Below are 25,956 nucleotides of genomic sequence, written 5' to 3'. Positions count from 1 at the left end.
CCTAAGGATGGTGAAGAGACATCCGGATCAGAGACTGGTGAGTAGTAATGTGCAAAGTCTCGGACGTTTAGTCTAAATGCAAAGCTAGCTCCATGTCGCTCGCAGAATATGGCCAAGAAATGGTTGAATGAATGCCGTAACCATCATCCAAAATGCATGAGCATTAATGCATGGAAGACGCATGGAGCGGGCTATCAACCCAAAAGACTGATCGATGCTGGTGGCGACAAGAAAGACTGGAAGCGCGTCCTAAGGGAAGAAAACAAGATCGAGAAACTTTTCCACCACATTTGCAGAAGTGGGATTCCCACACCCATTTCAAACTAGTCTAGAGATATCCATCGTTTAACAATAAAGCTACAATATCTTTGAGAGAAAATGAATGCGATAGCTTCGCGTCTTACAATGTCTATGGAGCATGACGATCTGGGGCGCCTGTGTTGTTCGTTTCCGTGTCTGGTAAGTGTTGAACTCTTGGATTGCAGGCTAACGTTATTGTCTAAAATGACTAAGCCGCGTGCTATATAATTAGTAAAGCTAAGTTGGCATAAGTAGGTCGACGCGAAATGTCCTTGGATATCACTGGTAATTGATGCAGTCTTATGGTTAAGGATAACAGCCAGAATGCTGCAAAGGTTATTAAGGAAGCTGTCAAGATGCGTGTTTATTGGTTTATTGAAAGACATAGAAAGACACATCGGGCTAGAAATGGGTATAAAACAAAACTACAACTCATTCAATCTACGGCCCACAGGTCGCCGAAAGACTATTTGTCTTTAGAAGCTCTATTCTAAGTCCATTTTCGTCCCCACCGGGTTGTGTCTCAATGTCAAAAGTTGTACTCCAGCCCCCAGTCAATGTCGCATTGGCCTGGAAGTATAGGTAACCGCTTGTTTCCCTGTCGGAGCTCATCTGAAACGGAATTGTCTCGAGCTCCAGCTTTGGCAGCATCACTCCGGGCTGAGTAACACGATGCGAAAGCTGCAGAAGAGGCGGACTGTTTGTATCAACCAGCTCCTTGCGCAGTGCCGCTGTCACCGATAGTGCGGCTGCCATATCATTGAAAGCCAGACAGGAGGCAGTTTGCTGATACAACAAATCCGACGTCACGGCATAACCCCCGGTACCTTCATTGTCCAGCAGAAGTGACGCTCCAGTCGAGGGAGTGGTGAGATGAATATCGAAGCTGCTAATGGCTGTGCTAGCGTCGAGAGAAACAGAGAACTCGAACCATGTAAACACATTGTTCCAGAACCCGTAGGACTGTCCGCCCTTGAGCCGAGCCCGGACGGCAGTGATGGGCTCGGTGACGTTGGCGCCGGAGCGGTCCCGGTAGTTCAGAAACACCTCGAGATCGTCGCCATTGAGCTGCCTGTCTGCATTGTTGCGAACCCGGATTGAGCCTTCAAACAGGATTGTACCATCCTCTTGCAGACGCAGCGGGTTGACGTAGGGCTTTACGTCCAGGATCTCGATTGGCTCGCTGAGAGTCACTGTGGATGGGACGGTATTGATCATGCGCTCAAAAATGTTGGCGCATTTCTCCTGGAAGCTGGCAGGATCAGCGAGAGAGGTCATGGTAACGTTTCCGTCGGCGTTGAAGACGCGCTTGTCCGAGTTGAAGGTGTCATTGGCTCCCACGATCAGCAGGTTTGCTGTATCATTCTCGAGATACTCTGTGATCACCTTGTTGTCGAATTCTGAGGAAGTCGAATCGAAATGGCCGACATTTAGATCAGTTGCTTCGCCTGGGACGATTTCCGGAAAGTCAACGCTGTGAATGTTACCGAGACTGTGGCCACAGGCGACCATGGCGATCATATCTTCTGTAATTTGGGATCAATTTTCCGTGCGATTCTACGGCATACATCATAACGAATGAACGAACCATCATTGAAACCACCCTTGCGAAACTTGTCGCGCGTAGCTTCGAGGTCATCGGTCGGCTCCGGTACACCAGCCGGCCCAGCTTCTGTGGCATCAATACGGCCTGCACGAAGAGGAATTTTCGGTCCATCACACGCTGCCAACGCGGCGACCAGACTCAGAGCGAGAAGATCAGATACAGAAGTTCTAGGCGTGACGAAATCGTTCATGGCGGCAAAAGTGTTGTTGAATGCTGATCCCTTATTCTCGGCCCTGTCGAGCTCGAATTGAAGCGAGGCGTCCAGCCCACCAGTTCCCGTGGATGCATCATATGTTGCCATGTCGTGGAAGACTGAGCGCATCCATTCTGCCGAGTTTTGTATACCTGGCGAATTCGATCCAAAGCTGCACGGTACTACCACTTCAGGATTTTTTGTATTTTAGAAAGTTGTGCGATACATTGAGAATATTGAGAAAGAAAAGAGCCAACGAACAGTCTGAGAAGCCGAATCTCCTATATCCAGAGTGCATGGCCAAAATGTCTTCAAGGTCGTCGTATTTGGATGGCCAGGTGTATGTGCTCAGAGCCTGACCCGCCAGGACGCACAATACGGCAGTCGTACGCAAATGCATCTTGGCTAGGACGAACGCCAGAACGCGCAAAACTCTGACGACGAGAACATTGATGCCATTCACACAATTCGAGGCGAGAGACACGCCCTTGATATAGAATTCTAATTCAATTATTCACATTGGTCAATGCGAGTCGCTTCACTAGTATATCGAAACGAGCCTTGGCAGACAACTCTAATACGACGATGTCTCGTATAACACGACAGCGCGTGCTGCTATTTGCACGGCTACCGGACTTAGGTCGCTGCGCAAGTGGGGGAGGGCCCTGAACTGCCCTGAACACCGCTAGGGGATACGAGAATCCCATCCTTGTCCAATGCCACCTTCTGTTTGCAATCCCGCGAAGTATGCTTGAATTATTATTAACACAAATGATGCATTTAGACACTCGAGATAAGTGGTGCCTCTAGGCTTAAAACAAAGATGCAAGCTTTTAAACTGCACTAGGCTGAACGGACAAATTGAAAATACATGCGATGAACGCTCCTCCAAATTCGCATGCAACGTGCTTTTCATTGCCAAAATTCCTTAAACTGGCGGTTTCACAGCACCTAAATACTCACGACTCTTGGTATCGCTCGAATGAATGGCCTTTTCAGGAGAGGAGGGGAGGAGAGGATAATTCATGCCTTCAAAATAAATGAAATTCGGAAGGCACAGCGGTCAGGCGCGGAACGTAAAGGTTGGTGGCAGGTACCAGTGGCTTGCGATGCCGGGATCTCGGAATTTCTGCAAGCCGTCATCAGTCTAACTAGAAAAGAGCGGACAGGATGTATGGATAGCTCTTCAGTCTATATGATGTTATGTGCTGGAGCCTCAGGTCGACCAGTATAAACCTCACATCCCGGATTCACTCTTGAATGGCATGGACATTTCTCCCACGCGCCGACATGATTCTAGTAACCGCGAAACTAACCACTCTTAAAATGGCTGAAGCATCATCAGACTTATAGTTGTATGTGTCAGTCATCATGCACCGATAATCAAAAGTCCTACCGACTAAAAATATCGTCCGCTGCTAATACGGAAGACTTTGCCTTGGCTGAAATGCGGGTTTTGCTGATACGCCTCGTCTGGGAATTGGATGTGTACATACTCTGGACAGTCTATTAACAGGAATCGGCCGGAAACACATGCTGTGGTTCGAAAACAAATTATTATACGCTGCGTCATACCGTGACGCCGATTTTGCAAGAGTGGGAGCTCCACACCCAGCTCAGAATAGTGAAAGGATATACGATAAATCCTCATCATACGAAAGTAACCCAACCTAGCATCAACAAGGTCATAATCTTTGGCAGAGTCCTTTTTTTCCTTCTTTTTTTCCTTCTTTTTTTCCTTCTTTTTTTTTTCTTTTTTTTCTTTTTTTCTTTTTTTTTTTTTTGCCACTTAGCACTTTCCATCTGCAGTGCAAATATGAACCTCGATCTGGCCACGATATTTTCACTCTTACCCATACCATGAATGGCACGCAATTCCTCGGGCCTGCGCATTGATTGTTCCGACAGATGGATACATACGTATATTGCTCCAAGCAGACTGCCAATTGCTTCACATTCTATCGGCGAAAGAGCTCACGAAGCTCCACGAGCTCGATTGTTGTTTATGTATATTTGTCTGTAAACATATGTAAAGAGAGTATGAGGGTTAATCCAAGAGGAAGTATATGTGCAAGAGCGTATGTAAATGAATGAGTGAGAGCAAGGGGTTGATCTGAGCCTAATTGAATTTTCACCTCAACGCAAAAATCACCTTACTAATGATTATGAAAAATACAACAGGCAAGGAAAAAATAAGAAAGAAAATAAAACAAGTAAAAAAGAAATGAAATTAGATAGAATTAATTCTATTTAAAGGTTTTAACAATTATAATTTGTTATTAATTTATTATTACAGCTATTCGGGTGTGAGTCTATTAGGTAAATATGGTGTTTTTGAATAGTTTTTCCTTGAGTGCCTGACAAAATCTAAAGGTCCATAATGCGTGGCTGCGCAATATTTAGTTTTTTACATCTTCACAGTGTTCTTAGTGATCTGTTCTACTAAGATGAAATGCACAAACAGCTCCTTCTTTTTCTTTTGAAATTATATTAGGTGCTCGAGTGGACAGAGTATCGATGGGAAGCATAGTGTGGCAGCGCATATCTGCGCCGTTTCTTGGTTTTAATATTCTTGAAGCGTTTTTAAGAATGTATTCTAATTGGATAAACCGAATATCGTGTCACCATCTGCGCAGTTATGTCTGACCACGGGAAGAGCGAGGAGGGCTGTTGCCGAAAGAGGACTCAAATCAGTTAGGCACATGTTTATTTTGTGCCGCCATGCTTGTGATATTAGCAGCCTTTGCAGCTGAAGTAGCCGAAGAGGCTTTGAGACTCGGTATTATGAGCAATATATTTTAAACACACGAGGTTCACAATACCATCCAACCTCGAGGCTCCCAAAACTGAGAGTACCTAGAGATAAACTAGGTCACTCGCCGTGTCTAACAGCGTTGGTGCTATCTCAACTGAGTTCACTTCAGCCTTCACTTGGATGATTGCTCGTTGAATACCTAGACAATAAAATACACGAAATCTAATCGGCTCAAGTTTCCCTTCGGAACTAGCCGGTAAGTCGGAGGGTCCAGGACTCCATGCTTTTATCCGTCACAATAAGAGATGTATCTATTACTTTGGTCAAAGTCAATTTCCCACACTAGGAATCAAAATAGCAGAAGTAGTTCTAAGCCACCCCACTAAAAAGGTCTCGATTCATCCAAAGACAGGCCAAGAGTTTCATGTGATAGTATTGCCAGGCCACATACTCTACAGAAGTGATTTTTGCATCACGTGAATCGTGTATAACTTCTGTGAGCAATTACCTTGGCTACCTGAAAGGTCCCTGCGCCACTACAAGAGAGTTATCAAATTATCACACAGCCTGCTCTAGGTAGCGTCTCTTATTGCTTATGTGCATGTCAGATGAGGCGTTGAGCCTTTTGCAGAGCCACTGGTGCTGGCACAACCACCTCTGCTCAGTGTCACTTTGATATTTGGGGGAGGGGGTTCATCATTGCTTGTGTATGCTATGCATTTATAACTTCAACGCGGTGCAGCTTCCTCGTCAAATTCTTCTTTGATCCATCACAAAATATCGTGCCTATTATCAAATTCAAATTCAGAATGCTTTGCAATCGTTGTCAGTCTATTCTGCAGAGTCAAGCCGACATCTCAACACCATTGTTGACGGACCACCATGCTGATAGCAAAAGCTTCAAAGCAGCTATCATGGGCTGCTGCTTCCTTTGCACGGCCCTGGCATCGGAAATTGACAATGTTGAGCAAAAGCTGGAAAATTCCACAATCACCTCACACACTAAATGGCGATCATCGGGAAATACTACAACATATCGGATCAGACTATGGTGGATCGCACGCAGCCACAGTGAAGCATTCAATCATGGTCGAGAAATCCTTCTCGTGCCATCACAAAGTAAGTGATTGTCTCTTTGATGGCGTCCCCTGGCATCAAACCCGCCCGAGGTCAATTTTTTATCTCGTCCTCTTTGTCCTCTTCTTCTTCTTCTTCTTTTTGGGGGTTTTCCTTACCTCTTTATCCGTTCAAAGTACAGTAATTAACAGATACAGACCCAGGATTAGAGCTTCTGCTTCAACAGAAGGCCAGGAACTTCTTGAGAAATCTTCTGCCCCTCTCCCGTCACGAGGACTTGGCTCCCCGCCCGTCTCTTGATGTGGCCCGAACTTGGATGAACGAATGCCTTGAAAGACACCCGAAATGCAAAATCATCAATTCATGGAGAACTAGCGGTGGTCAGTATCAGCCAAAACGACTCATTGATGTTGGTCATGGCAAGGGGCAGACATGGAAGCTCGTCATTTCCGAGAACGCGGTCGAATACCGATATGCGACTTTAAGCCACAGATGGACGCGAAACCAACAGCCTTGTCTAAGCCAGTCCAACTTAGATGACTTCAAAAATGGACAGCCAGTGTCCGGCTTGCCTCAGGCCTTTCAAGACGCTATCAAGGTAGCGATAAGCCTTGGCATCAGATACATCTGGATCGACTGCTTGTGCATAATTCAGGACTCTGACTCGGATTGGCAGACTGAAAGTCTGAAAATGTGCAAGATTTATTCTCATTCCGTTCTGAATATATCTGCCACTGGGGTCTCAAGTAATGCTTTCGGATTTCTGGAGATGCTCAACAAGCCTCTCTTACTGCCTCCACAGATCAAGAAAACGTTGGCGCCCAGGCTCAAGAACACCTGGCAGGCGGTTGACCCATTCTTTTGGTGGGCAGAGGTGACCAAAACGCCGCTCATGAAGCGCGGCTGGGTGTTTCAGGAGCGCTTTTTGGCTCCTCGTGTCCTGCATTTTGGCGCACAGCAGATTCTATGGGAGTGTGCCGAGTTGGACGCTTGCGAGATCTACCCCAAGGGCTTGACTCGTTTGACCAAGAATGTCGGACATACTGGATTCAAGAATCTTGATCCTTTCCTGGCTTCCATCAAGGGTGGCTCTACTGGTTCATCGGTCGGCGGTCTTGTTCCGGTCACAGGACACATCAGCTTCGACGATGAACTTTTACGCTCTTGGTGTAATACGGTAGAATCTTATACTCGAACCAGTCTCACCAAAGGCAAGGACAAACTGATTGCTCTTGCTGGCGTGGCGGAGATGATGTCAAGCCTGTATGCAAAACTTGGTGGCAGTTCTTCAGGCTACGCAGCCGGCATCTTCACACACCACGTGTTGCCTATGCTCGAGTGGCATGCACATTCTCCCCTGAAAACTAAGTTTAAAACTTCGGGTTCGAGGCCAGACGACAAAGACTACCGGGCGCCCAGCTGGTCCTGGGCCAGCATCGACGGCCGAGTGTACTACGAGTTTCTTCCAGGTGTGTTTGGTCACTGGGACGCTGCCGAGAAATGGCGATCAACGACGTGGAAAAAACATGGAAGGGAAGTCGATAAGCCAAGGAAAAACATTGGATGGAAGCCGCTAGTCTTTGACTTGGTGCCAAATGTCATTCCTGTTGCTGGGTCTGGTTTTGGGCAGGTTGAACGGGGCAGCAGTCTTCGTTGCCGTGGCCGAATTGTTCCTCTGGCAACAATAAAGACTCCGACGCTGTCCACACTCTTGTATGAGGACCCGTCGCTTGATCCAGTCCAGGATAGTTCCAGCACATGGGCTTTGCCTCTGCGCTGTATTGATTTCATCTCCTCTGAAGGGGAAAGATCGTGGTGGATCACAGGACTCATGATTCAGCCTGTGGACGACCTTCGGCGTAAATATCGAAGATGCGGCTTGTTCTTCATTCCTTCTTCGCTTGGGATCCGAATGTTGGATATCGATATCAATGCAGATCGTGAGGTCAAATACTCGAATGGGACGATCCTTGATCAACTCGAGATCATTTGACTCATTTGACTTATTGGGAGTTTATCAATAGATATTTGTTTTTCTCTTCAATTTAGCAGGCATAGTCCGCAGTTGAGACACTACAGATTGAATCATGCCAGATGATACTCGGGATAATGCCGCGTAAAGAGCCCCAGGTCCTAGACTCAATTTCACGTACAACAACGTACAAGAACCATTCTTCCAAGAATCAAAGAGCGTAAGCCATTGGAAATACTATTTGTTAAGAAAAGAGTCAATTTGCAACGGGGCCTTTGAAGTTTGGATCGTGAGCTTTAATGTTCACGGAGTATACCATCAATACTACCTGAAAAAAAGGTAGGTACGTACTCGGTCATATGGCGGAACCGTCCGCACATTCCCCACTAAAAAGTTGCGACAACCGCTAGCTTTTGACAACACCGACGGTTCCATTGGATCGCCGCTAGAAACGTAAATTTGAATATGACCTCAAATCAACCTTGCAACTAGAAACCCGACGGCAAAACACACGACATTGGCCTCTTGCAATCCCGTCTAGTTCATCTATACAGGTCTATACCACCACAAATCACACAACCGAAAAGGATGAGCGACGCGAAACCGCACGACCCGGCCGCGGCGTGTCCCGTCGACCACAAGAGCCGCGAAGCGTGGATGCAACAAGCCCGCGCAGCCTCTTCCTCCTCGTCCTCCACCACCTCCGCCCCTCTCCCGCCAGATCACCCGCGGATACCGACCGCTGCAGCAGGCGCCGATGCCGAAGAGAGCTGTCCCGTAGACCACAAGGCGCGCGAAGCATGGATGCAGCAGGCGCGGGCGGCGTCGGCATCATCGTCTCCTTCTCCCGCCGCACCACCCCAGCAGCAGCAGCAGCAGCCCCAACAAACGTCCTGGACATCAGGCATTCTCTCCTACCTGCCCTTTGGTAGCAGCTCCTCATCCACCACCGCAGCCGTGCAACACCACCTTCAACAGCAAGTCCCAGAACAATCGCGACTAGGAACCAGCCGCATCGTCTCCTCGATACCGCGATCGGGACTCCTGCCAACGGGAGAAGGCGAGGCTGGGCAACAAGGAACACAGCACATGCCAGCCAACAAGGAGCAGGAGACGGGCGCCGACGAGGCGTCGGGCAATTGGATCTACCCATCAGAGAAAATGTTCTTCGACGCCATGAAGCGCAAGGGTCACGACCCGCAGGCTCCCGACATGCGCACCATTGTGCCCATTCACAATGCCGTCAATGAGCGCGCCTGGGCCGAGATTAAGCAGTGGGAGGCGCCGTTTTATCAAAAGGGCTCGAGGTACGTGATCATTGCAGAGATATCTGACAGCCACCATTGACGCGTGCTGGATCGAGCAATTACACACAAGACATTTAGAATAATATGCTAACTTGTATGATTTAACAGTTGCGAAGGTCCTAGGTTAAGCTCCTTTTCTGGTTTGAGCTCAAAACTGTCGCCAAAGGCCAAGATCAATACATGGTTGGGTTACCAAGCACCGTTTGATCGACACGACTGGGTAGTGGATCGCTGCGGGCAGGAAATTGAGTATATCATTGATTTCTACACGGGCCGGCCGCGTGGAGATGGCAAGCCCTCATTTTACTTGGACGTGCGGCCCAAGCTAAACAGCTGGGAAGGAGTCAAGATGCGAGCCCTGCGAGGCTTGGGCATCCAGTAAGTTCACGTGTTCATGTACAAGATATGTATAAACGAAATGTATTATAAGGGACCCCACGATCCCAGACAAGAAGGTTCGGAATTGCATCAAGGCCCGAAAGAAGGCTTCGCATTGGGTATCATAGTCAGTCATCATCAGCATCATCTCCAATCTCTGAAATGCAAGTCTATCGCATTTCTACTCCAGGGCGATTCGAATTGCTCGTCCAGTCTCGACTGCTCCTGCGTCCAAATCCCAGCCAGCACTCGCGAGTGCCTTGAAGAATTCCTTTTCAAAGACATAACCACTGTGAGCACGAGCATAAGCCTCCAATGCATCGAGATTTGTGGCGCCCTTTCGGAGGTAGATTCTTGCACCGCGCGTTGTGTAGGCAATCATGAAGGGCTCCTTTTTGAGAGAGAGGATCCAGTCGTAGGGGAGTGTCTCGGGCAGACTTGTAGCAAAATCGATATCTGGGCCCTCCCATGTCAGGATTCGCTCTACCTTGGCGACTTCGGCCGGGCGCATGATGCGACCGCTCTTGTGATACTCGTCAACGACAATGCAGGTTCTCTGTCGGTTGAGAGATCGCATCTGGACAGATCGGACGGCCTGGTAGTTGGTCCAGAGGTGGACACCGAGCAGGAAAAACATGGACAGCCAGACGGCAGTGGTTCCCTCGACAAAGTTGACAATCACACTACCAGCCAGCATACCCAAGAGAGAGATGACAGTTTCCTGGCTACCATCTTTGGCATTGAGCTCCGCGAGATTGCCAGTCTTGGCAAAGTGAGCGCTGAGACTGGCCTTGGCCGCGCCAGCAGCGACGCCGCAGAGAGAGCGCAAGATACCGGCAGCACAGAGGGCAATGATCTTTGGCTCCTGGGGCAGAGAAGGCGTGAGAATGTCGAGCAGGAGGGCGGCATCATTGAAGATGTCGGCCATGAAGCGGTAATACTTGCACTCGGGCTCAATGGCCTGACCGAAGCGGTGGGCAAACACAATGGTGGCAAGTCGGCCAGTCGACTCCTGGAGGACGGAGAGGAGGACAGCGCCTGTGGCTGAGGAGCCCTCCTTGCCCACACCAAAGCCCTGCAACACGGCTCTGTTGGACATCAGCCCGGCGATGGAGCTAGAGAAGGCCTGGAGTGAGTCCTTTAGGCGGAAAGTCAGCAAACTCATGTTGCAATCTAGAGCTATAATACAAGGGCGTCTTACATAGATCTGGTAGGGCGTATAATCGGCAGTGACCGTGTACGGATAGCCGGCTGGCAAGAAGACATCGAGAAGCTGTTTGACATAGCTCACGGTTGTCTTCGGCGGCAGCTAAAACCAAGGTAGTAGGCAGGTTAGCTACGGTAGGTACTTGGATATGAGTGGGAAGGGATTTGATAACATACGTTTGCCTTGTAGGGTCCGTCTTTCTTCTCTCGAGTGTAGTAGTAGACGACGGCACCCGACTCGTCAGTCACGTCCTTGTGAGTCGCCATCTTTGCGTCTCTCTCGCGTGCTGTTTGGTGACTACTGTTACCGTGTTTGATGTCGAGCTTTGGTAGTATGTATCAGATGTACCAGATTGAGCTTGTTGCCAGTTTTAGCAATGTTCAATGGATCCCCCCACCACCACCACGTTGCAGCGGGTCTGGTCGCCGTTTGTAGTGGGACACGCTAATGCGCTTGCCTAATCGAGGTGTCCTTATTGAATAATTTGAACCTCAACTTCAGATTCAACATTGAACCTTGGGCAACCAAAGAACTGCACCTCGTTTTTTTCAGTGTTGTACTTGTGCCATACCGATTGGATCCCAAGTATCAATCACTACTACATATACAAATGCCTACCCAGACTACCAACCACAGAGACTGCCAATTCTCATTGAGGACACTCTTGTGAAAGACAACTAGTCCTTCTGGTGCAGGTATGTTGCATGCTCTTTGTCTTACTGAAATATCATTAGGCAAGAAAACGTTTGGGCGTCTCAATATGCACAGACAATCTTAACTTGGTTCATGTAATAAAACATCAAATTGACAAAGGTATCTCGGATAAATAATAAATACACGGATTCTATACAAGAGACCCTGGGGCAGCTCAGTGCTTCGTGGGCTCTATCTCGGCGGTCTCTCCCGACTGGACGGGCTCCATGCCCTCGACCTTGCCGTTGAGCATGCCTTGGACATCCATGACCGGGCCAGTGTAGTGCTTGCGTCCATCAAAGATCCACTGCGAGCAAGAATCAGTAAAAGGTTCAGGCGAAAATGTAAAAGCAGAGTACTTACAGTGGAACCAGCAATCACCAGGATGACTCCGAAAGCAGCAACGCAGTAGTTCATGTTCTCGGAATCGACAGGGGTCTCGGGAGGGAAGACAAAGAGGACAGTGGTCAAGATGGCCCAGGCGATGCCGACAAGGTTGAAGATCCAGCCAATGGTGTTGGGGAGCTTGAAGGCTCGGGTCTCGGGCAACATCTTGCGGCCACGGAGGCAGTTGATCGCCGGAGGAATGGCGTAGGTGACACCAAGCGCGACAACCGATGCAGCAGTAATGGCGTTGAAGGTGCTGGATGAACCGAGGAAGATCAAACCAAAGATGACAACCCAGGCGGTTGTCCAGATGAGGGCGTTCAGGGGAACATCCAGGGTAGGGTGGACTCTGGCAAAGACGTGGCTGAAGGGAAGACCACGGTCACGGGCAAAGGCATAGCTCATACGAGAGCTGGTAGCCATGATACTGGTAGTGGTGAACAGCATGCAGATCAAGGGGAACATCAAGAGACAAGTGCTACCAGCCTTGCTGTTGGTAGCATCCATGAAGATCTGGAGGAGAGGTCCGGCCGCAGACTCAATGACAGCGTCGACATCCTTGAGGACAAACAAGAGACAGCTGAGGAAGAAGAAACCAGACACCATACCGATGCCGATACAGTACAGCATGATGCGAGGTCCCTGAATGTGCGGCTCGGGGATCTCCTCAATCATGTGAGCAACACCATCGAATCCAGTCAAGGCAAAGGCACCCTGAAGCAGACCAAGCATCCAGGCAAGGCCATCCGGCCAGCCAACCTCATTGATGAAGCTTCCATAGACGAAAGAGCCAGGCTGGAAGTCAGGCGTGGCGCAAGCAAATAGGGTGATGCTGATGATGATGAAACCGGCGACCGACCAGTAGAAGGCGGCCTGGGTAACCAGAGGCAAGAGTCTGTTGGCGAATGCGTTGATGGCCAGTGCAGCAGCGTTGAAGGCAAGGTAGATGAGGAATTGGTGCCACGCCTTGGACTCGTAGTTCTCATCAAACAGAGCAATAACGTTCAGCACAAACGTGCTGCCGAGCAGACCACCAGTGGCAGTCAGGGCGACCCAACCGGATACATTGATCCAGCCAGTCACGTAGCTGATGCCACGGCTCCAACGCTTCCAAGAGATAATGGCAGCCCAGTGATATTGGCCACCGGCTGTGGGGTAGGCAGACAGGAACTCGGCGAGGGAGGCGGCGAGGCACAGGTTGCAGATACCGGCCACGATCAGACCCCAGACGACAGCGCTGGGGCCACCGGAGGGCAGGGCAAGAGAGATGGAGGCGGCGAGGGCTGTCCAGGTGTTGAGGATGGCGAAGGCGAGACCAAGCATGGAAACCAGGGAGAAGTTTCGCTTCAGCTCCTGCTTGTGTCCCAGCTGCTCCAACGCGATGGCATCGTTGGCCACGGCGTGTTGGTGCTGGTTCTCGACAGGATGCTCCATGTTTGCGATCGAGAACACGAACGACTTTGCGATTGGTGTCTGTCTCGCCCGGGAATCAATCTGCAGAATGAATTGGCAGGATTCCTGATATCACCCAATTGTCGTCGTCAAAGAGTGAACTATTAATAACGCACCGTCTGGAATGCGGGCGATTGGACGACTGGTGATATTGCGCTGCGCGACCAACGGATGCAACAGCAAGCAAAAGATTCTTGGAGTCGAACAGATGAAGTCTGAGGCGAGATGTCATCCATGATTTAACTTTTTCAACGATTACTCCTTTGGGTAGGTACATCCTTAGACATGGACGGCCATGTGGGCACTGGGCTAGAGATGGGTGGTGATGGCTAGTCAGACACTCGACAGACTGGGCGAGAAAGCTTGACGTTTTGGTATGACAAAACCCGGGGGCCAGTCCCAGGCCGGGGGAACTCCAGTCGTATTGGTCGCCCGGCAGCCCGTTATCTATGGCTAATGGCTATTATCTGCCAGAAATGGGTAATCTTGGTGTCCATCCTGAATCCTGCCCCAGATTAGGGATTCGGTCCGGAGCGACGTCAGACAGCAGAATCGCCGTTCCAGGTCCTTGTCGCGCATTCGCCAGCCAACCAGCCATGCAAGCTCGAGCCTCACGATGCTCCACCTCTAGGCTACGCTACGGTCATTAGGCTTCGCAGAACTCCATCAGGTCCCCTAATTTCTGGGAGACAATGTGGGAATTCTGGACTCATGCGACCGTAATACTGATCCGTCATATCAACTCCTCTTGGGATCCGCGAATCTGGGGTTGTCAAGGGAAAAGCGTCTGGGCTCGTGCGCTATTTGTAACCAAAACCAATGTACGGCTGATTCGTGAGCCAGGCCCCCTGTTCCGTACTGCTGGGTATGTAATCGTAGATTCGGTGCAGATAAGTCAGCCCAGATGGATGCGATGCGATACGATGTGCGGCACTTGTCTTGCCCAGACACCAAAGACCAGGCCCCCAGCTTCCCGAACTTTACAGTTCTACGGCATATCTCTCAGACAGGGACGGGTGGCTTGACACAAGCATTTTTGGGAAACTTGCCGATTGGATTCGGATCAGCCCCAATAGCTGGGCAAAAGCTGGGCACAGTGGTACCCGTGCGGGAACTGCGTCGCCAAGCCGCTGCCAACAGTCAAGACATCTTGGCTCGCCGGCGAACCCGGAGCTCTCTCTCTTTGTGTCTCTTGTTTCCTCTCCCATTTCGGTATCGCCACACGTTAAGCAACAGCATGACAATAAAGTAGCACACGTAGCTGAACGTTATGATTGTAGTTAGCGCATCTGCATGTCTGCAATTCCGCAAGTACATAGCCCAATCCACCATTGAAGAAATCTAACTAGTTTCGGTGGTGCCGCTCACTGTACCTAGATTCGGCATTAACCAGCTGATCCCATAGCGCACACACTACGGAAGTCGCTCCCAAAAGTCATGGCCCACCCCACTTGACAGGGGAAATTTCCGCTCAGCTGTCACCAGCTGTCAAATAAATTGCAGCTAACAGCCATTTTCTATACTACTGTTGATCAAGGTGGTGCTTTCCTATTGGAGTTTAAACTGGTCTGATATAGGTGTCAATTATATGATATATTAATCTATATTCTGCGCCTTTTAGTTTTAATAAGGTGTACGCTTATTTGGGTGGCCCCGGCTAATCCCCGGGAGGTCCCGTATATTTATTTAAATACTATAGGGTTAATCCGTATGCTTAAGCATACCCTAATATATAGGAATTATAATTTACTATCTAATATACCCCTTTAGATTTACGATTTATCGTGGATTTGGCCATATTTAAATTAAAATTGCTAATTAGTAAAATATAGCTTTTTTTAAAGCTATTCGTTTTAATTACGATAGGTAACGTTAAATTTTATTTATTATAGAAAATTCTGTTATTTGCCTATTAGCAAGCTTTTCGTTAATTTATTTATTATTATTTTATTTAAAGGTTTATAGATAATTCTAATTTTTTTTTTTAGGCTTTTTATCGTAATTAATAGTTATAAATATTTATATAATAAAGCTTTATTTTTAATAACGCGATTTCGGCGTTAATTAAATTAATAGTTTATTTATTATTATACTTAATAGTAATAGTGCTATTATTTAGCTATATCGATAATTTTTTTAATAATCGGCTAATAAATAATATTTTTTTAGTAATTTGCGTTAAGGTAAATAATTTAGCTTTTATAATAAAAATAATAATTATATTTTATTTATTTAATCGCTAATTAATTAGTTTTCCGAATAACTTTATAGCGAATATTTAAGTATTTTTGCGATCGATGCTATTATCGGTAAATAATACGTTATTAATAATTATTAAATTAAAGGATTTTCCGATTTTAAGCGAAAGTTTTTTAGTATTAATTAGGTAAATTAAAACTCGATTAATAGCTTTTTAATATATTTAGCTTAGATTATTAAGGAATCGAGCTAATTTAGTTATTGCGAATATAATATTTAATTTTATAAATATAGCCGCGAATAATAGTAATCTAATTTTTTTTTAATATTTTTATATTTCGTAAAAAAACGCTATAATTAATCGAAATATAAATTTTTCGTAGTTTATTAGCGTTATATAAATTTTTTTTTATTTATAAACTTGGCGATTTTTTTAAAATAAGCCTTTTAAGAAAGCTAGATTATTTTAGATATACGATTTTTAATTATTTTTATCCTAAGGAACCATTATATTGGCTTGCTATTACTAATTTTATATTTTTTTATAAAGTGCTATATTAAATAATTAATAGCTTTTTTATTTTTATTTTTATATACGATAATTATATCGTTAACGTAAAAAAAAAACTAGTATTTTTTTTTAATAAATATATAAGGCTTATATAATATTTAGGTATAACCGATTTCGGCTAGAGTTTTTATAAATTTTTTTTATTATAATAGCGGTAATATCCGTAATTTATAAAATGCTTTATTTAATAATAATATAGCGTTTTTTTTTCGATATTTATCCGGTATTTTTATAAATATATTTTAATTAATAAGAGCGTATATAAACGCGTTTATTACGTTATATTATATTAATTTAAGGTCGAATTTCGCTATAATCGCGATTAGGATGCGAAATAATTTTTTAGCTAATATAACCGCGTAAATTTTTTGGTTTTAAGATTTCGCTTATTAATTATCGCGAACGACGAATTTTGCTTTATATTTTTGGAATTTCCCGTGCTTATCGAATTTATATACGTATATTTATATATAATTAAAAATTTATTTATTTTTTATTCGTAAATTTTTCTTATTAATTTTGGTTTAAAATCGCATATTTTTATAATTTTATAAATAATTAGCTTTTATTTAAAAAAATAATCTGCTAAACGGATAATAATATAATTTATAATGCTATTTAGGGGAAGCTGGGATTTCCGTTTTATAAATTTTTACCTTTTAATAAAAAAAGCGTTTTAGCTTTGTTTTATCGTTTTAATTATTATTTTATTTTGCTTTAGGAACGGCTTTATAATTAGCTAGGAAAATTATTTATTATAAGATTATTTTAGGTCTTTTTTTTAATAGCGCTATATTTTTAATTATAATCGCTTTTATGCTATATATTAATAAAGCTAATAGAAGTATTTATAATAGAGTTTAAAGGGCAAATTTCGCTATAATAAAGGGGTATTATTTATTTTTTTTATTTAGCGTTGCTTTTTTATTTTTTTAATTATTACTTTTTTTTTAATTATTTTAATTATCGCCTAGCAAGATATTTTTTGCGGCGGTATTTTTATTTTTTAATTCCTATAGGATCTCGTTTTTAAATATTACGTAATTAATTACGAAATCGGCGATAAGCTGGGTATCAGTATTTAAAAGCTTATTTTTAAATATATCCTATTTTCCGTCGCATAATTTTTTTTCGTTTATAATTATATTTTTCGTATTAATTAATTTATTTTAATTAGGAATTTAGATTTTGTAAATATTAGATAACCTATATCCGATTAGGTATCTTATTTATATTTTAGGTGCTAATTATTATAAACGGCCGAATTTCTATTATATTATTGGCGTTATTGCGTATGCTTTATATCCGAATATTTTAAAATAAATTTAATTAAGCTTATAGCTTGGATTTAGAACTCCTTTTGCTTTTGTAATTATTTTATAAAATTTTATATATAATATACGTTATCGGGAATTATAATTCGGCGTGCGATTATATAAATATACCGCGGTTTTGCCGATTTCGGGCCAAAATTAGTAAAGGAGTTTTGCGTTAATGCGTATTATCCGTTTTTTTTTTAATTATACCCCTTAAGCGTTTAATAATTCTATTTTAGGTTTATATATATAATGCTAAAGGCTCGAATTTAATATATTTATTTTCAAAGTATTTTTTTATTACTTATTTAATTTTTATAATTTTGTTATCGCATTCGATAATTTTAATTTTAATATTATATTAAATTTTTATTATATTTAGGAACGATCGGAAAGCGTTAATTAATATAACCGCAATTTTTTCCGTAAAATAATAATCCTATATATATCCCGTTTACCGATAGGTAATTAGCATTTAGGATATATAATTTTCGATTTTTTTAATATAATTATAAAAATTTATAGCTAATCGTTCGCTATAATTTTCGTTAATTAGCCGTAACGCTTACCGTAATTAGCGCGTAATTTTTATAAATGCGTAAGCTTTATATTTTATTATAATTAGTCTTTTAATTCTTACCTTTTAAAATAAATAAATAAAATATTCGAAAGCTACCGGGCCTAAATATTTTATTTTATAATGTTATCGTATAGCTTCCCTAATTAATAATAGCTTTTTTATTTATATTATATATTTTTTTCGGTAAATAGCAAATAACGCTAAAAATAATTCGTAAAATCTATATTCGAAAATATATTATCCGTATCGGTTTTAAAATATACTAATTAAAAATCTATTTTTTTTGCGTAATATTATAAAATCGTTTTTATTATTTTAATAATATCTTTATCCTCGTAATTAACGGAGTAATACTAATATAATTAGCAACCTAGGATAATAGGCTATATTATTTAATAATAATATTTTAAATCCGAGCTATATAATTATTATACCGTACCCGTAAATAAATAATTTCCGGTCGCCTAATTAAATAAAATTATAATTAAAAGTTTGCTTATAATTAATAAGCCTTATTTTTATATTTATAATTAAAATCGTTATCGCTAAATTTAAAATAACTAAATAGCGCAAAAAATAATTTTTTATAAATATTATAAAATTATTTTATATATTTACTATTAATCGTCCGTTTTATTAATTTGTATTAATCGGAAGCGATTTTTTTTTTAGTTATTCGTAATATGCTAATTCGGCTAATTTTAATCCTTTTTATGCTACGAACTTATTCCTATAAATTAAGGTTTTTTTTAAAAGTTTTATTTATTCGTATTTATATTTTATTTTTAGGGACGAAACCTAAATAGGCTTTTTTTAAGAATACGTAAAAATATAAATTAAAGGCGTAAAAAAGGTGGCAAATAAGGCATTTAATATTTTTTTACCTTTTATTATAGGTAATTCGTTTACTTTTTTTTTATATAAATTAGCCGCATTTAATCGGGGAGGCATTTAATTTTTAATAGGGTAAGCGTCTTTATTTTATCCGTTTTAGGGCTATTTTTTAGCTTTATTAGCGTAAATTGCGAAAGCGCTTTTCCTAATTTTTAGCCTAATCGGCTATTAAATATTTAAATTTTTACGGAAATCGTTGTTTATTACCCGATATTTTAAATTCTTATTTAAAATGCTTTATTTTTTATAAATTTAATAAAAAACGGCCTATTATAGCATAATTAAAATAATTATATTTAGGAAATTTATAGCTTAAGCCGAATTATCCTATACTTCGACTATTTGCTTTACCTAGGTTTTCGCTATAATTATTTTTTATTTATTAACCTAATTAGTAGCTTTTTTTAATATTTTCGGAGGCTTAAAAGCTTTTAAATATTATTTTTTTATTTTTTTTTTATTATTTATAGCTAATTTGTTATAGCGAGCCCTTAAATTTTCGTATTATTTATATAGGGGCTCGTTAATTAAGCAATATATAGAGAAAAAGTTTAAAAAAATCGTTATAATTATTTATTTTATAATTTTTTAATCGCCGTATATTATTTAGCGTATATAGCCTTTTTTATTTTATAATAGTTATAATCGAAGTTAAATAACTTTTAACCTTTTTTAATAAGATCCGTAATCGTTTATTCCCTATTTTTTTTATTTTATATAATCGGATCGTCGTTTATATCTGCAGCTTCGAAAGTAATAGCCGCGGTTTTTATATATTTAATTTTTTTTATATCCGGTTCGATTAGGGTTTTAATTAAAATCGTTTTATTTTTAAAATAATTAGTTAATCCGGTAATTTATGCTTAAATTTAAAACGCATATTCCTAATTATTCCAATCGGAGGTTATTTTTAATAATGCCGTTAGGCCGATTCCGGCTTCCTTCGTAATTATTATTTTCGTAGCTTCGGCGGAAATATTAAAACTCTTAATTATTAATTAAAATAATGCTTTCCTATTAAAGTTTAAACTAATCTAATATAAATATTAATTATATAATATATTAATTTATATTTTGCGCCTTTTAGTTTTAATAAAATATACGCTTATTTAGGTGGCCCCGGCTAATCCCCGGGAGGTCCCGTACATTTATCTAAATATTATAGGGTTGATCCGTGTGCTCAAGCACACCCCAGTATATGGGAACCATAATCCACCATCTGACAACTACAACAGATCAATGGCCAGTCAATAGATAAGCCATTTCCTCCTTAGTCAACTGATCCTCTTCCCACTCCTCCTCGTCCTCAACCTCAATTAATAATTTCCTTTTTAGGACGGCCCAATCAGTTCCTGGCCTATTAGGGCGCGGGGCTCTTCCCTCTTTATACTCGTTCCCCCCCTCGCACCATATAATTTCTTATATATAATGTGGGATCCTCTTAATCCATGCCCGTACACGCTTAAATGGCATCTCCCGCCAAGCCTTTAACCAGCGCTTTATAGCTTCCTTTTTTATAGCCGGCGGTCCCTTTTTAGTAGTTTCTCGTTTCAGATAATACTAATAGGGCTTTATAGCATTTAGATTTAGCGAATTACCAGGCTAAAATAGCTTAGCTATATTTTTTAAATTATAGGTTTTTTCGTTAAATTAGTGTTTATAAGCAGGGGCACCGTCCTTTTAGACGAATATATCCTCCCGTTCTTTAGCTAGGCGGTCCCTATAAGGAAATATTTTAGCTAATAAGATCTTTTTGCGATATTTATATTAGTCGATTCCTCCTTTTTTAAAGCGTAATAACTTCCTAATTATAGCTTTAAAACGCTATATAGGCTTTTTCCTAAGCTTATTCCTTAATTTTAATCGGGATATAGCATTATTAAGCTTTTATTTTGCTTTTATAATTAGTTTAAGCTTTATATTAAGCTTATCCACCTTTTTAGCAGCAGCCTTTTTTATTACCTTAGTTTTTAAGCCTTAGCAATAGCAAGGGCTTATAAAATTATAGCTAAAGGCACCCTAAAATATAAATTCGCTATAGCCTTTTTAACGGGGACGTATATAACTCTTCGAAAATGCCTTTTCGAGAGTGCGCTAAATTTTATAGCCACCTCTTTTATAGCTAATTATAATATTAATTTCGTTAAATTATATAACTTTTTTTTAATTTTTTATAATTTAGTTTTAATAATTTAGTGCGAATTATAATTTGGCCGCTTTTTATTTAGCTATAAATTCCGGCTTGCGCGTAGGCTTAGTTTTCGAAAACCGTAAAGCTTTAAATATGCGCTAAATTATAAAGTGGCCTATAATTATACCGAATTATTCCTTTAATTCCTTAGCTATAATCTCGCACGTTTTTTTTTTTGCCGTAGCGGTTACGGCGGATTATAGCAGTCACCTAACGGTCTAATTCCTCGCCTTATTTCTTAGGCCTTCCCGATCGGAAAGCATCCTTTATATATTTAAGCTTAATTTCGAACGCGGAATTAGCCGGATTAAAGCCGCGTTTTATAGCCCGCTTATATATATTATTTATAATACGTAATGGGAAGAAAGGCTTTCCCGATTTGTCCTTCCCGAAAAAGTCAGAAATTTAGGGAGCTAACTAATTAAAACGCGGGAATTTTAATAGCAATATATAGGATTTATTTATTACGTCTATATAATGCCGCTTAATTAGATCTTAAATAGCCATAATAATAGCTATAGGGGGTGTAATAGGTGTAATTAAGGAAGTAGTTATTGTGATGGGTGTAAGTGGAATTAACTTATATAATTATATGGTATCGATTATAACAAAATTAAGTATATTTACTGCAAAACGGGAAATCACACTGCTATATTTATTTAAATTGCATTAATTAAAGCCCTTATTTCTATCTTAATAACTTATCTAAAACGTATAAATGTGTTATATAATGTGTTATTTAATTAAATAACGTATAAGTGGGTGATAATTAACGTGGTTATAATGAAATTCAATAGCTATATCTGGCGGTGTAGGGGTGCCTGGCTGTTTTAATGGCAGCTGTGACTTTATTGACAGCTGGTGACAGCTGAGTGGAAATTTCCCCTGTCAAGTGGGGTGGGCCATGACTTTTGGGAGCGACTTCCGTACTATGCAGGCACCATCAACAGGTCCTGGGCCAGAACCTGCATCCAGCTCTTCAAGATCACTTGCTGAACACTCTGAGCTTTTATCTCTAACGGGCGCATACTAGGTAGTATCCAGTCCATTCGTAGTATCAAGACCATTTCATTTATTTCATCCAGTCTACTCAATCAATTTACAGTCACGAGACGATCTTCCAATAGCACATTACACTAGAACCTCGACCCCGATTTCGGCACAAAAATCAAAGAGAGCTCGCGCTAATGAGAGTTCATTACTATACTCAAACTCCACGAGTGGCCATGAATCCGAAATAGGCAATCGACCCGATGGGAAACATGCGGCCCTTGTGCATGCGGACAAAGTATGGGGTGTAGTTGGGGTGTACCCTAGATGGAGTAATAAATATAGAGGCGGGCATCTTGCATGAGTCCGGGTCAGTTTAGACATCTGGCCTCCTGCCTGCAGAATCTACAATGTCTTGCATTTTCTCACTAAAGAAAATACGCGTTCTGGGCTCTTGCCTAAAAAGTCACGCGCTTATCCTTGTGGGTTTGGGAACGCCCTGACTCGCAGGTTACCAACGACAACGCGTCGCAAAGGGGAGAAGGTAGATGAGACCAAGATTGCTCAGTTTGACCTCGAGATGTCTATATCACAATACATGGTATGCGTAAACACAATTAGGAACACTTCATGCAACCTGGTGGTTCGGTGAAGAAATAAGCTGGCCCAAGTCTTGTAGGCCGACGTATTGATCCCATAAAGGTAGCAGGATTTCTTCCCTTTTCCTTTCCTAAGATTTTATCAAATGGGTACTTGGCGATAGTTCCCATTCCATAACCAAATCAGGACCACTACGATCAAAAAACAAACTGAGGATCCAAATCTTGTATAGGTTCACAATTGCCTTGTCGTACCAATGGACAGCTTATCGGTATAAAGAAAACGGCTCTATTAACAGAAAATTTCATGTCTCAAGTGATTCAAGACCATTCGAAGAAGCTGGAAACTCTCGCTCCTGCTTCCCAAATCCTCCAGAAACACATTCACCTATACATTTGAGGCTTCGTGTCTTGCACATGGCATCAGGATCTCAGTCGAAAGGTCTGCAGCGCTGAGCACACTAGGAGTAATGCTATATGATTGAGATTGTGTATCGACCACGGTTCTTCTTCTCGTAATACGACTCTTCAATGTCACAAGGGTGGTGAAGGATGCTGGCGACTCCGCTGTGGTGTACCGTCAAGAATAAGCCGACCCTGTGAAACTGTCCTCGAACGCGATCAGTGGGTATGAGTGTCAATCCCATTGTTGCAAAAATGCCAGCCCCAATGGTTGAGAGGATCGGCAGTAAGAATACGCTTTGTGTCGGGGGATGAACCGTAATGGTGGGTTGCAATATGATGTGTTTATTCTCATCTAAGGACCACCGAAAGACTCGCTTCAGACAACGTTTATAATGATCGTTGTCTTGGGGCTTGTTTAAGTCTGCTGGAGTGATTACATCTGGCAGAAAGGCAATCTTCTTTCTCGAGTGTCCAACTGTCCAGTATGGTTTAGCTTTGCCTTTTGGGTCGCTCTGGCTCAGTCGTGCCTCTCGTAGGGATCCTTGGAGTCGCAGGAAGCCAGCCTTGATAGCACCAGTGTTGTCTTGGTCCATCATGGGTGACGTTTGAGCTTCTACAAGCTTGCAAAGCACCTGCACGCGATTCTTTTGGCCGTAATAAAATCGGTCAGGTGTGAGACCATGCCAGACCGCAGTCCCAGTCGAAGCCCAAGACCATGTTGGTGCCGTATATTGCTGCGTGCGGTTAGAGCTGTAGAGGTATTTGCTGTGCCAGAGTAGCTGCAGTAGCAAATCCTTTTTCCAAAGCCCAGCCACGTACTCGTCGCCCGTGTTGCGCTGCACTTCCTTGACTATACCAGACAAAGCAGCTAGTCTGTCTGTATCATATGTGAGTCTCATCTGACTGTATGTTTCTACGAGATGGGTCCAGGTGCTCCACCTCTCTTCAGACGTATGCATTGCTCCATTCATACAACGCCACAAAGATACAATCGTATCCACACTAGGTGAGCCCAACCATGAATTTGGAACAGCATTAGGCCACTGCTCGCTGAAGCCTTCCTCCGTCTTGGCCTCAAAAAAGACTTGCCGAGTAGTGAAATGCATAATCTTTGGAGAGAGTAGTCTTTCTTGAAAGACCCATGCTCTATTGGCAAGAGGTGCACTACTTACTACCCTCCATGGCTCGTGTGCTATAACGTAGCGTGAAAGACCGTCACCCTTAATCGCTGGGTCCCTCCACGCAACGTCGTCGACTTGAAGTGGCAAGAATGTCTCGATGTCTCTTGACCTGATCAAACCTGCCTCACTATCATGGGCAACGTCCGCAGATATATTGCATGTTGCATTTTGGTAGATTTGGCCCATGTTTAACCCCTGGCTGAACCAATCTTCCTTCGAATCTTGGATGATGCAGAGAGAGTCGATCCACAGGTAATTGAAGCCCAGGTCGCAAGTAATCTTGATGGCGTCTCGGAAGTTTTTAGGTAGTAGCTGATACGGAACACATTGTTTGAATTTTTCAATGTTGCTCTCCATCAAACGTAAGAATTTGTTCTGTCCCCAACGATGGCTCAGGGTCAAATACTGAGTTCCTCGAGGCAATGCGTTGTCCTCACACAATGACACTTGGTACTGCTCATCCTCGGACAACGATCGAACGTGTAACAGGCGCTTTGGGGGAAAGCGATTTGGATCCAAGACGGTTCTCTCCGCCGACTCGTCTCGAACCCATTGTCTTGCTCGCTCTTTGATTGAGGCAGACCATGTGGTATGACCCGAACAGTCAGTAGCCAGCTGCTTGCCTGAATGCCAAGTCAGTTCTAAGATGAGTATGTTCCATCTACAGCTATGTAGCCAACATTCACTTACCCGTTTGCTGGACCATGAGGTCTAGTAGTTTCGTTGAGCTGCCACCAACGCAGAGGCAAGAGAAAGTAATGGTAACATTGACGGCAAGTTTCTTAAGTTTGTAGAGGAATCGCAATGGCGTAGCTGATTCGGATTGCGTAGGCAGCGGGACTCGGAGGTCTGGATCTGCCAGCCTATCTCTCAGCAGCCGACATATGTAACAACGCTGCTCAGCGGCTTCTACTACATCCTTGTGGGACGTGTGATGCTTGAATTCCTCTCCAGAAAGGCCTCGTGGAAGGTAGGGATTGGCGAATATCTGGCGACATATACTGCAGAGACTTAAAGATGAGCAGGCCGGTTTTAGATCTTGCTCGCTCGGTTTGTCCAGTTCTATCCGTTCGTCAGACATAGTATTGCTTCGCTCTTCTGAGCACAAGACGACACCCAGCAGTCACAGCTCACGACTTCCTAGCGAGGACAGCAGCGCAAATCTGGTGTGTCGCTCGATCAGCACGGGAGTCTATCTCTGCCAATGCTCAGCGCGCAAAGGCGGAGGAAATCGTGATGTCGAGAATTGAGGACATTGAAGCAGCGATTGTCAGTCAAATGCTCACACAGCGCGGGATTAATGAACACTGCCACGTCAGTCTCGGGCTCCGCATATCTGCATTCAATACTTCGTCTAATCCACTGTCTCGTCCACTGTATTATTAATATGTGGGCACCATCGCGACCTCTGCATTGTCCGATTCTGTTGAATCAGAAGCGGAGCTAATGGGCAGAGAGCCTGTACCAATGTTTTTCTAGAAAGCACCCTTGATGTAAAACGGGACCTTTACCACCTCGGCCTATTTGAGCTTTTGTTTTACACTATCCAGTCCCTATCCATAGTCTATTCACATTACACCTCTGGTAAAGAGGTCAGGCCCGTCCCTGGGCCAGAAAAAGGAAAAGGGTATGCAGGCGCTGCAATCATTCTATATATACCAACCAAAGACTCGCTCCCCAAACAAGCCGATCACTTCTTCGTG

The 25,956-nt window shown here is 42.7% G+C and overlaps 6 protein-coding genes across 6 annotated transcripts; 2 read left to right on the top strand and 4 right to left on the bottom strand.

The window, feature by feature from the left end:
- Positions 1-741: 741 nt before the first annotated feature.
- PFICI_08664 (uncharacterized protein) lies at positions 742-2,499 on the bottom strand (the record flags this gene model as incomplete). Its single annotated transcript, XM_007837245.1, has 3 exons — positions 742-1,826; positions 1,889-2,287; positions 2,361-2,499. The coding sequence occupies 3 exons, from the start codon at positions 2,497-2,499 to the stop codon at positions 742-744; spliced, it is 1,623 nt and encodes a 540-aa protein (XP_007835436.1).
- Positions 2,500-5,663: 3,164 nt separating this feature from the next.
- PFICI_08663 (uncharacterized protein) lies at positions 5,664-7,924 on the top strand (the record flags this gene model as incomplete). The annotated part of the gene is made up of 2 exons (XM_007837244.1): positions 5,664-5,973; positions 6,129-7,924. The coding sequence occupies 2 exons, from the start codon at positions 5,664-5,666 to the stop codon at positions 7,922-7,924; spliced, it is 2,106 nt and encodes a 701-aa protein (XP_007835435.1).
- A 567-nt stretch (positions 7,925-8,491) lies between these two features.
- PFICI_08662 (uncharacterized protein) lies at positions 8,492-9,592 on the top strand (the record flags this gene model as incomplete). Its single annotated transcript, XM_007837243.1, has 2 exons — positions 8,492-9,210; positions 9,319-9,592. 2 exons carry the CDS (start codon positions 8,492-8,494, stop codon positions 9,590-9,592), a joined length of 993 nt encoding a protein of 330 aa, XP_007835434.1.
- Positions 9,593-9,769: 177 nt separating this feature from the next.
- On the bottom strand, positions 9,770-11,061 carry PFICI_08661 (uncharacterized protein; the record flags this gene model as incomplete). Its single annotated transcript, XM_007837242.1, has 3 exons — positions 9,770-10,726; positions 10,790-10,897; positions 10,972-11,061. 3 exons carry the CDS (start codon positions 11,059-11,061, stop codon positions 9,770-9,772), a joined length of 1,155 nt encoding a protein of 384 aa, XP_007835433.1.
- Positions 11,062-11,663: 602 nt separating this feature from the next.
- On the bottom strand, positions 11,664-13,309 carry PFICI_08660 (uncharacterized protein; the record flags this gene model as incomplete). Its single annotated transcript, XM_007837241.1, has 2 exons — positions 11,664-11,795; positions 11,852-13,309. The coding sequence occupies 2 exons, from the start codon at positions 13,307-13,309 to the stop codon at positions 11,664-11,666; spliced, it is 1,590 nt and encodes a 529-aa protein (XP_007835432.1).
- Positions 13,310-23,140: 9,831 nt separating this feature from the next.
- On the bottom strand, positions 23,141-25,334 carry PFICI_08659 (uncharacterized protein; the record flags this gene model as incomplete). Its single annotated transcript, XM_007837240.1, has 2 exons — positions 23,141-24,876; positions 24,944-25,334. 2 exons carry the CDS (start codon positions 25,332-25,334, stop codon positions 23,141-23,143), a joined length of 2,127 nt encoding a protein of 708 aa, XP_007835431.1.
- Between the last annotated feature and the right edge of the window lie 622 nt (positions 25,335-25,956).

The sequence above is a fragment of the Pestalotiopsis fici genome (genome assembly GCF_000516985.1).
Source record: "Pestalotiopsis fici W106-1 unplaced genomic scaffold PFICI_Scf_6, whole genome shotgun sequence".
NCBI lineage: Eukaryota > Fungi > Ascomycota > Sordariomycetes > Amphisphaeriales > Sporocadaceae > Pestalotiopsis > Pestalotiopsis fici.
The sequence above is the reverse complement of the archived record's forward strand: the minus strand, read 5'-3'. Positions and strand labels throughout refer to the sequence as shown.